The sequence below is a fragment of the Centrocercus urophasianus genome, unplaced genomic scaffold, assembly GCF_019232065.1.
Source record: "Centrocercus urophasianus isolate 14NV4802_14NV808 unplaced genomic scaffold, USGS_Curo_1.0 seq_15, whole genome shotgun sequence".
NCBI lineage: Eukaryota > Metazoa > Chordata > Aves > Galliformes > Phasianidae > Centrocercus > Centrocercus urophasianus.
In genome coordinates, this window is record NW_024884697.1 from 12,243,710 (window position 1) to 12,256,105 (window position 12,396).

At 36.4% G+C, this 12,396-nt stretch overlaps 1 protein-coding gene across 4 annotated transcripts in view; it reads right to left on the reverse strand.

Annotated features, from left to right (window-relative positions):
* SRPK2 (SRSF protein kinase 2) overlaps positions 1-12,396 on the reverse strand; it is a 133,087-nt gene that overhangs the window by 34,393 nt on the left and 86,298 nt on the right. For all 4 annotated transcript variants that reach the window (XM_042815435.1, XM_042815437.1, XM_042815434.1 and 1 more), the window contains 4 exons: positions 8,137-8,288; positions 1,679-1,787; positions 1,073-1,160; positions 751-838 (listed from right to left, as the gene is read on the reverse strand). In XM_042815435.1, the coding sequence (XP_042671369.1) occupies positions 751-838; positions 1,073-1,160; positions 1,679-1,787; positions 8,137-8,288 (437 nt within the window). The remainder of the gene's footprint in view (positions 1-750; positions 839-1,072; positions 1,161-1,678; positions 1,788-8,136; positions 8,289-12,396) is intronic.

Consider the following 12,396-nt stretch of genomic DNA (forward strand, 5'->3'; position numbering starts at 1 on the left):
TGGTTGAGTAGTATGAACAATGAGGACAGTTGTTAGTTCTCCAAGACACAACAAGCATACAAATAAATACCAGTTGTATTTATGTCAATGAAAGAATAGTCACATAATAAGCTGCTAAAATACAATTAGCAAGGATAACTCACTTTAGGTCAAGTATAAAAATATATTCATAGGCCCCAACTTTTCCCTGAGAACAATGCTCTGTCACATATTGCACTTCTTTCTCCATCCCCCTCTCCCTCTCTCACAGCATTAGAATAAAAATCTTTAAAAGCCTGGCCAAAAAACTCACAAGGTCATGTAGCCAAAAAAAAAACAAAACATAATAAGAAAACTTTTTCCACACCCTCACACTTCACCAAAGAAAACAGAAACAAGCTTCCTCACGACACTAACACTTTCTTTCTCCTTACTAGTCTAGAGCAGAACATGCATACTGTAAGCCTCACCTATTACTAATCTTTTCAGTAAAACTGCTGTTTCTAAACAATCTTATCCTTTGTAGTTCTAATAGACTGTGACAGGATTCATGTCTTTTATTAATTTTTATTTTGCACTGTATTTTAAAAATCTGAGCTATTTGACCCCAGTGAGTGTATCACATATTGGACTGTTCCTTCCATCTACACTTACGTTGATGTTTCTGCACTACTGTTTTAAATTAAGACTACCTAAAAATAGCCAGAACAAAGAGCTTACTGATCTCCACAGATCACTATTACTGAAGATGCAATGTTTTCAAAAGGATACGTATTCCATTCATTCCAGAAATTTTGAAGTCATCGATCAGTTGTACAACCATATCTTTGTTGGGATCATTAGGGTCGCTTTCACGAACCTAAACCAAGAGCATAAAGGCAGACATTTCAGGGAACAACTGACATGAAAACACCAAGGAATTTGCTTTCTGCCCGATGTTAATATTTTGGAGCTTTAGAAGTCACAGTAACATAACAAATAAGCTGCTTAGCAAAAAAAAGTTTAAACAATATATCCCACTACATTTTTTAATTTTATTTGTTATTACTGTTATGGCTGGTATTGAACACCATCCTATATGAGTGATACGTACACATTTGAGTAACTTTATTTCATCCAAGGCTGTCTCTGTGTAATGCTGGGCACTTTTTACAACTTTCATTGCAACAAATCTTTTTCCCCTAGAAAAAACAAAACCAAAATATTTTCAACAAGTGTTCAAAGCTAAAAGAGACATTTTGAAGTTTGGAAATTTTAAATATAATATTTCATTACCTAACGTATTCTGCTACAATACTACAAAACTGAAACTACACGGAAAAGCAACTTCTAATAACATTTTGTTAATTGTCTGTCTTATTAAATATTTTATCTCTTTGAAGCTAACGTATTTAAGAGGTATCACAGTAATTATATTTTTTCATTAAAGATGCAACAGAAACAAAAATATTATCTTACTCTCACATGTTCAAGACAACATGTAAATTCAATAGGCAAAGCTAATCTGTCAAATAGAATAGTTACACATTTCTGAGAAGTTTTATAAATTACAGCCTTAACCAAGAGCAAAATTTTAATACAGACACCTTCCTTCAGAAAAAGACTGCATACATCTACATTAGTTCATCATGTGCCAAAAAAAAATTAAAATAAAATAAAAATAAAAAATCAAGTGCATGGAAATAAGTCGTTCACTTACTGCATATCCCAGCATAGCCAGACTGTAGAGAAGTGTCCCCATCCTAGCTTTCTAATAACATGATACCTGCCATTGAAGAGATCGCCAATTTTCACTGGATGATAGCCACCTTTCATGAAAAAAAAGCAGAAGATGAGTCAGGAAACAAACAGTACCACTCAGTTTTTCATTAAATCTTGCAAAATAATTTTTCCTCATAGTATAACTTTTCCTTTTCAAATTGTCCTGTGCTATATATAGGAAATTTAAAAAGAAACATTAACTCTAATGTTAAAAACTCTGCCTTGCTTGGCCTGGAGGGAAAATACTCGTGCCCTGTACATACTATAGAGTTTATTGGTCCTTCTCCTTTATGGCTTTCATTTGTGGAAACATTACCATCTGTTCTGTATTTCCCCAGGCTTACCTTCTACTTCACAGAGCATACAAGAAAGATCTACGTTATTTCTTTATCATATTTGAATATTCTTCAGCCAACATATTCTTGGATGACTGCAAAAACTCAACAGAGACTGTTTTAATTCCCATTTGCTTTCTACTAAAAAAGGCGGCAATAAAATACCTCACCAGAAAATATTAAGAACAATGTCAAATTTAGTGTTGTTCTTCTGCTTGGATCCTGAACCACAGCAGCAGTGCATTTTCTCAAGTCTGAGGCTTTGATAGTGATGAAGCAGAGGGGGCAGGGAGCTGCAGACTTCACCCAAGACCGCATTTTAACCCATCTGCAGGCCATCTGCACAACCACATCGCCGAAGTCCCAACTGGTGCCCCAAGTCCCACTGTCAGAAAGGCCAACCCTACAGCTGGAACTCAGGTTTCAACACAGTGTGAAGTGGCTGTAAGAGGTAGAGGTGATGCCCACAGCTCCATTGTGAAGCTTTTTCATATCCTTCCTATTTTAAGAGGCATTCTTAAGCTTAGGAAAAGAAGCTGATCACACCAGATTATTATTTGGACCTAACACACTAATAAATGTTCACAATTTTAACTAAATTGCTAAAAATAATACAGCTACAACTCTCCAAGAGTTGCCCATCTGCCAAGCATCAAGGAATTATCTCTTTGGCTCCTTCTGGTCTTTCAGAATGTCACACTCAACTGACCTTTGGCAGAACCCTTCACTACTGATTATTCCACTTCAAATTAGGAAAAGACTGCTTCCCCTAAGTCGTTGTATTTGTTTTGAGATCTCCCGAAAACCTTGTCAGAACCGGAGCCCAGCTCAAACAATGATGTCAATTTATTACTTAATTCCTTGGATTTAGTACAGGGAGTGGCTCTTATCTCTTTCTTATCTGTGGAACAGCGGCATCAAATCTAAAAATATTTATATCCTTCCTTTGCTAGTAGCATCTTTTGCCTTGACAGAAGGTCAGGAGTTTATTGGTGAGCTTGTCACAAAGCCTTCCAGAGCAAACTAATAAGTTTAATACAATTACACAACAAAATTATAAAGATTACATGTTTCACAGAATTCTAAAGCTCGGATAATATATTGCTGATATGAAATAACATTAAAAACAAAACAAAACTACTGATTTAAATTTCTGCTTGGCCATCCTTGCTGAAACAGCTGAGGATAAAAATATTTCAAAATCCAGATGAATATGATTATATTAAAACAGTTACCAACTGGTTTAATACAAACAAACAAACAAAAAGTATTCTTTGATAAATTCTTTCCATAAAACTCAGGATGATCAAGTAATAGATGTGAGAGGAAAGTTAAGAGAGCAAGTACATTATTCTACCTTTCCATTACTGAAAAGGTTTACATCAGTTAAACACATCAAGTCTGCTGATCTGACAGCCAGGATTATGTAAAAATCTTTCACACACGGTTCAGTACCATAGCATCATTTCTTCTGATTTTTGTCCTGCATATAACGCTGCAAGAAAACAGAGACAAAGCATGAAGCTTTATCCTCTGCATAAAAGTACACAACACCTAGTTTTAACACCTGTCTATGGTTTGCAACACAGATTTTAAATTAAACAATACAAAAATTTCTGACGTGTTTTACAATCTGCTTAAACGTATGGTTCTATTCAATCATTTCTGAACATAATTATATCTGCTCAGGACAACATGGTGATACAGGTTGCTTGAGCAATAGGAATCAATAAATTCATTTAAGGACGCATATATTAGTTTGGTAAAAGGCATCAATGAGAGCTAGTTCTAAAACTTCCCAGTTTAGCTTTGATTGGTATATGAGCAGCCCTTTTTTTCTCAATGATCTGGCTTCAGAGAAGCACTGAACTCACAACTGAGTACTTTTATCTTTGCATCCACCAGGTGCAAGGGCTTTTTCTTGAATTCCACGTAAACTGTTTGGAGTTACAGTGCACCAAGATACAAAATTGCTTATTATGGCATAACAAGCAATGGAAATTTGCCAAAGGAGGAAAAACAGCTTAAGGTCAGCTGAAAGTCACTGTGATGAAGCCGAAGGAGAAATAAAGGGGAGGAAGCAGGTGGTCATATGACCATTGAACATTAGCATATATTAGTGAGTTCCTAGACAAGAATGAATATGTATGCCAATGCATCACATACATACGCTTCAACTATTTAAACGTAGAACCTGAACTCCAGGACCGTGTGCTTGATTTATCAAATCTGGTACATGCTGTGAGGAATACAGGAATCTCAGATTTCCAGCAACACATTGGAGTTAGGAGAGGTTTTTTTTTCTTCCCGAATTTCGGATGACCATGGGAAAACAACATCATTTACGCAGCCCTTTGCATAGCAAGAAAGGCATAAGCAGGCCTTTAAGCACATAAAACAAAGGCTACAAGTAATTTTTAAACTATTTACATTTTGACTAAGTAACAGCATTAACACTCAACAATGAAGAATTTAGACAGGCTTAAATATATGTTTCTATGAACAGTTTTGTTTAAAAAGTGCTGTTTAAGTCTGCTTCTCTGAAGATATCCTTTGGCACAGTTGTGCTTCAAAGGGTCAAAACTGAGAACTTGTGGTAGTTTTTTCCCAGCACAGACAAGAGAGAACGCGCTCCAGAAGAAATCAAAGACACTGACTTCAAGTCAATAAACCAGGGGTTGATGAGTGATTTTAGTAAAATCTATGTATAGCAAGAATAATGGCTATAAGATGATAACATAATAACTATGAATGTTGAAGCTGGGCTATTTTGGCCACTACAAGACACATAACTAATCGTAACAATACAACAACATGTATTTACTCATTAGTATATAAGAACTTCGTAAGATATTTTCTACTGTCCTACGCCACAACAGGAGCAGTTCTGGAAATACTCCTTACTGTTCCTGTATGTGTTATTCCTTGACCCCTCCTCATGCTGTCAGCAACGTATTATTTGTGCATAGGCTGTGAACAATCGGGTAACAACACAGTTAAGTGCATTTTAAAGACCCATGTAATCCTATGGCAAATGCAATTACTTAAGTTCTTCGTGATATGGAAGTTATCTCCAAATACTAACAACCAGAAAGCATTTAGAAGTTTGAGAGAAATGATGTATTTTTGTAAAAACAACACTGGCATTTGAAAGTATACAATGTGTAAGTGGTACTACTGATAATGTAACAAAAAATCTGTTGTGCTATTCACTACAGCACACACACAAAAAAAGTCTCACACAGCTAGCTAGCTACAAGCACTCAAGAAAGAGGGTCAGAAAAAATGAGATCATTATTTCTAAATGTCTCCTGAATGTATTGGTAATTGTAGCTAGCTAGTTCTATGTTTGTATAGGGAATTATTCTCTTTGTGAACTGGATGAATGGGAGACATCTCCAGGGGGCAAAGAAGATGATCAGAGAAGCAAAGAATTCCAATTACATCCATGACATAACAAACTCTTCAAAAAAATCTCCAAGTGTGTCAGGACTGCACTGTCTAAGTACCCCTTGAAAAATCACATAGTTGGAGTTTTGATATTTCCATTTCTCAAAACAAATAAACATTTGAAAAGCATTTAATCTAAATTCAGTGGCAACAATCAATAGCAGCCATTTCAGAAATTTTAACAGGCTCTGGAGGAAGGTCCAGGGGAACACAGGCTTTCTCTTTCACATCAGGTGATAAACCAATCCAATTTCCTGATGAAAAATACTACTATGACTGGGAACTATTTACTAATCAGCATGCAATGTGGTGAAGATGGGAGCTCAGCTCATGGTAAAATATTCTTTTTAAAAAATATATATACATATATACACACATATATATATATGTATATAAAAGAATCAGTAACTATAGCAATCACTACTTGAATATTTTTGTTAACAGGTAAAATGTTCACTTTATATACGTACACTATATATGTGTATATATTTGTATATTATAAATATGTACTATGTATTTAACATAAACCCTCAACAAAATTGCCCTCCTACTAAATTTCAGACTGGGGTTGAGAATAGATGAAGTATGCTCTGCGTCTCACTCAAAAATCCTGGGAGATTGCTACTTGGGAAATCAAATTAGAAAGAAAAGAGAGACTTCAGTAAACTATGATGGTTTCCAAATACTTATCTCTTACTTCATAAACATTACCCAGGACAGTAAAACATACTCAAATGAATAAAATATCTTTCAAAGAAATTTGGAAATAATACTTCTAAAAGCCATCCCTGCAATTCTTTACTAAATAACTTATTTGGTCCTCAGATAAATTAAACAAAATCTATATGTTCCAGACCTTCCTAATCCAGCTATTCCATTCAGATTCTTACACAACATGGTGGCCTTCCACAGTTCAACCTTAGCAACATTTAAAAAAGGAAGCATTCTGATCAATTTTACTGGAAGTTACAGCTAGAGAAAACACGCACTGGAACAGCAAAAATGCTGCTCTCACAGAAACAAATGATTGTGACATCAGAGTGAGACAGAGCTTGAGAACCACCTTAAATGTACTTCTATCAGTTCAGAACTTCGAGATTATAGGAATGCAGAATGGCCTTCCAGTGTATGGAAGCTCCCTTTAATTTCTGAAGAAACCTGCAAGTATTCTTAACATGACCTGCACTTTCCTGACAACCGACTGGAGTCACAGGGACTCTAGAACAGGTGACTTACAAGCAAACTATACATTTAGATTTTATTTGTTTCTTTCTTCTTTTTGTGATCTAGCCACTCCAGATGGTGATATTTTGCAAAAGATAATGGAACACAGACAATAATGGATTGTTTGAAATTAAATGCAGTCCTTAGTTCAGGGAAGAATTAAGCAGGGCCTAGAAATGCTTAATCTCAAGTAGATGCAGATGTTTAAACATCAAATCCCTCCTTACTGATGAAAGATGTTACAGGTACCAAGAGTTATCATAAGGAATAAGCATGTTGCAACAGAAAATTTAATACAAACATGTTTTCCCTATAAGTTTTTCTTTCCTTTGCTGCAGACTTCAAAATCTAACTTGAGTTTACCATTTGGTTTTCACTATTGAAATTTGTAACCCATTTCAACACTTGAAATATCACATATTACTATTACTTCCCACACTGAGAAGAAAATGTCACTTCCAATTATTGATATGGAAATACAGAACAGCTTATTCCAAGCTGGGAGAAAGGATTCCTAAAATGGCACATCTGCAGGCTTACAGAGAACTTTCAGAGTTAAGACAGCATCATATTTGATAGAAAATATTTCTTGATTTGAGGAACATGGAATAACAGATTAAGTCAATGTACGTCAGTGTCTTTTGGCTCTACTAAAAAATTAATTCAAGGCAGTAAGTAAATTTTGACAGATCTCTTACCTATGATGATTCTTGAATACACTGTATACTTTATCCTAATGGGAACAGACTTGGAGCATTAGATGTAACACTGAACCAAACTAAAATACTGAACTCTTGTACTGCAGTCCTGTTTTTATGCAAAAAGCTACCTGCATTCAACTGTTACTCTTATATTAAAATCTGTATTAATAACGACATAGGTAACTACAAAAGCTAAAGAAATCACAAACTAAAATAAAAATGCAGAGAACACCGAACAATGCTGAGATCTATGAAAGACAGTGTACAAAAAGAAGCATGTATCATACACTTGTGCAGGTATGAGAAAGAGAAGATATAGATTCAAATACATATTTAGTTGATGTCAAATGCATTGAGGTATTTTAGAATACATAGTGTATTAGAGTAATACAAACATATTTTAGTTAGGATATTTGTTTCTCTTACAATCAATATCAATCAAGGAAAGTTTATTCTTATAACTAGAACAGACATATAGTATCTTACCTATCTTTTAATTGCAAAATGCATGCAAAAGCTATGGCTAGTGAAAAAGTTGAGCTGAAGACAGTTATGCAAACAGTTTTTCACAACTTCTGTCTAAGTTCCATAAACAATGACCAGGTCCTTAAAAACCTCCCTCAGAATCGGGTTGAAAGTGTGCATGATGCCCATTACCCCAGCAGTCAGCACAGGACTGCACCCACCTTTACAATAATCCGCGGGATCCTCCTGCTCCTCATCGTCAGACCCGAGGATCTCCTCCTCTGGCTCTGGCGGGGTTGGCTCCGGCAGGGGTGGAGGTGGGGGTGGCGGTGGGGGTGGAGGTGCTGAGGGAGCTTTCTGCTGAGGCTCTGGCCTGGAGGTGAAAGAGAAGATGCTTAGTGAAAAGTCTGGTCAGCAGGTAGCCTGGCTGTCCAGAGGAGAGGGGAAACACCTTGGGAAATCTCATGTCCTCACTGGTATCTTTACCATCATCTTGTGATGTCCCAGGAGGGCACCTGATTGCAAGAAAAGCAAGTTTCCAGTGAATTTGGACTTATTCACAAGAACAAGACACAGAAAGTACAAGAATCATAAAGGTTGGATAAGACCGCTAAGATAAGATAGGTTGGTCCAACCACCAACCCATCACCACCATGTTCACTAAACCATGCCCCTCCGTGTCACATTTACCCTTTTCTGGTGACTCCACCACCTCCCTGGGCAGCTTGCTCCTGATAGAGACCAGAATTTTGAATTACTGACAAGCAACTGTGATCTGAGACCTATGTTCTCAGCATGACTGAGAAGAAACATTTTTTAAAAGACACCAAGAAAATTGAGTTATTTAAAATCTCTTTCCTGCTAGCTGAATGAGAAAAAATATCATTAATACCTATTAAGAAGCCATTTTCTAATGATGCCAAAATAAACCAGGCAACTTAACACACTTTTCCCTATCTGCAGCTGCTGTTGGGACTACAAAAAGCTGTGTCAGTACACAATACGCAAAAAACTGCTATTAGTAAGATAGAGAAAAATTAATCTTCCGATTTAGTTCAAGAGCACACACAGCACTCTTGTGCACATGCTAAATGGAGGAGAAAAAAAAAACAACAACCAGACTGACACCAACCAAGAAGTAGTTTTCTAGGTGTCTTTCATCTACAGTTCTAAAAAAAATAGGAAAATGGACATTGTTATTTGAAGCATTTTATATCCTATTATGTTTATAGAGAAGGCTTCAGGGAGACCTCATTGCAGCCTTCCAGTACTTGAAGGGAGCGTATAAACAGGAGGGGGAATGGCTGTTTACAAGGGTGGATAGTGACTGGACAAGAGGGATGGCTTTAAACTGAGACAGGGGAGGTTTAGGTGAGATATTAGGAGGAGGTTTTTCACACAGAGGGAAGTGACACACTGGAACAGGTTGCCCAAGGAGGCTGTGGATGCCCCATCCCTGGAGGCGTTCAACGCCAGGCTGGATGTGGCTGTGAGCAGCCTGGTCTGGTATTTTTGGTACACTTAAAAATGGAATCCAGAGTTGCAGCACACTTGTTTGTCAAATAATCAAGAAAACCTTCTCCAACATCTCAGGTACTGCTCCTATGTTATTTTTGATACTCAAACTTCATGCAGAATAAAAATACATAATTGCAAAATTATATACTTGCAAAACATCTTGAAGTATATGTGACACCATGAGCTACTACAATTTGCATACAAATTTATCCTTCAGATCTAAGTTGTCTAAAAAAAACCACCAAATTTACACTACTTTCTCATTCAAATAACCACAACTGGAAAAAAACCTTGCAGTTTGTTAATTTTTAATCTCCTAAAACTTAGAATCAAGTACTTCCTTGGTCACCAATAAAAAATGTATTTACGTCTATCCATACTCCTCTATTCATTCTTCTCACCATTGCCCACCACTACTTTTTCTTTCTTTTTACACACTGCGATTATTCAAGAAAGAGCATTTGGAGTAGAAGAGTACACAGTTGATCAGAAATAAATTCCACTGGCAACATGCACCGCCTGCACAGCAGCTGCTATTGTGCTTTTGCTTTAAAGGACATTACTGGAAGTTGCATGCTTACCAAATTTATCTGCCTGATATTTCTTTCAGAAAATAACATTCTTCTATTATTTCAGTAAATGGCCAGATTTAAAAAAGAGCACTTGGAACTAATTTATTAATGAAATACAGTGATTATACAAGACAATACATTACGGAGAGAAACCCACCCAAGGTACATAAATATGTCTAATCGTTAACTGTGTGAAGTTTAGGACAGAACGGAAGCAAGAGAAGGGAGCCATTCATAAGGCAAAGAACAAACATACTTCCATGTGCTCCTGCTTCCATAAATTCTACCTTATTTTGCCTTTATCATTCCTCTTCTGTTCCTAACAGGTGTCTCCATGTTGTACAACGTGAGCAAAACAAACAGACATAGAGAAAAGGAGGTACAGTGCATCCTCAGACCACCATCCATCTCCCTACACCTTAGATAATGCGTTTCCACCAGTCTGGTCTCAAGCAGTCAGCAAACCAATTGCCCATGTTGGCAGAAAGCTTTCATCCTCTTATAAACAAATCTCTGTGAAAGGCTCTGCATTACAAACCTTGCAACCCCATTAAATGAGAACAATTCCATTTTGTATACCCTGATCACATATCATATAAAGTACTGAAAGATTACAAATAAAAAATAAGTTAAATAAAACACAGTAAAAGAGCCTGCACTTATAATAATATATCTCAAACACTGTCTAGTGCTTATATCCACAGTTTTGGATGGTACCATCATTTTACATCATTTGGATTAAGTTTTAGTTTTATTAATTTGGTCACAGGTAAAAGGACACAAATGCAGCAAAATCAGTAACTGAAGGGTAGACTGAGGCAATGTGGTGCAGGTAATAATTAAAAAAAAATCGACTGAAACTGCGCTGATTTTGTTCTTTAAGCAAACAACTACTAGAGCTACTTATTTACAGAATAAAAGCAATGCTTTGAAAGGAATTGGAAGCATTATACATTGTCACTCATGTTGAAGCAACTGTCAAGGAATACCAAGAATTTCCCTCCAAGAGGAAGGAATTTATTTCTAAGGAAACCAATTAGCAAAACAGGGCCACTTCTCCATCTTTCTCAAGCTCCTGTATCTGATTTGGGTTTGAAAAGGGTTATTTTTTCCTATCTACAATCTGCGTGCACTCAGTATCCTAGAATTCAGGAGCATTTTCCTATTTTCCTTTGCGCACATCAGGAAGGAAGGACATAACTTTATTTCCTTCTGAGGTGATTTATGGTTTTATCTGCAAGTAACAAAACACTGATTTAAACTGAGAAAGACCTTTGTTCTTTTAGCTCTGCTTGTACCTTTTAAAGCAATTAAATGCTACTGTGTGAAGAAGACGAGGGAAAGAAATGCTGCTCTGAGACACCAGCCTGACTGCTAATTCTGTATCACTGGCTTCTTTTGCCATCTGCTTGCTTTTGTTTAGCAAGGGACACTGTTGTTTGTTTATGTTCACTGTTACATTTCTGAAGTATAGGTGAAGATCAAGTCTTCGCAAAAGACTTCGCACTGCTTTGGCTGCTTAAATTCTGCCTACAAGTTCAGTGCCTCATCCTAGTATCACTGATGCTTGCTCTTCTGCCTTGACGCAATTCACAATATTGAGTTGAGGCATCAATCCGCAAGAGATCTCCAGTTTTGCTATTTCTTAGTCCTTAATTTGGAAAGATAAGATGCTATCTATGTTGCAACAGTATCTTCCTATGTGAAGTATGACATGAATATATACTTCATTCAGCCTAGATTTCCTTCTATAGTATAGAACTTCTTAAAATGCGACTTTGTTTTTCACTGAAGTGGGCTTTTACACATCTTTGACATGAACAATTCAGACATTAGGAAAGTTGTGAGTAACGAATAGGCATGCTAACCTCCGCTCCCTTTTCAGAAATGTAATTGCCAAAAAAAACTATCATACCATAAACTATTCAACAGCCGCATTATTTTGAGTTATTACTCTTCTTAATTTCCTAAAACGTTGGATGTAATGACATGCGTTATGCAACACACACTCGCATATACTAAATCTATTTTTCTTTTTTCTGCAGTAATCACTTGGTACTCTGTGGTCTGCCACTACTAGGTTATTCATCATCATCCAAGCATAAATACTTGATGATAAGAAGATGAGACACTATTTCTAGATTCGCAATGTTCTGTTAGTGGGCATGCAGAGGACTGACCACCTCCACAGGCTACAGTGACAAACCTTACAAGTATATTAACTAAGTAACAACAAACAATTAGCAAACACTAGTCAGGATGTTTTTATCTTTTAATTGCTCCTTATTAAACACACCACAATCCAAACAAAATACAAAGAAATTCTATTTTTAACTGGGAATTGCTTAATTTAACAAAAGAAAAGCTGAAGCATTTCTGCCATACAGCAAA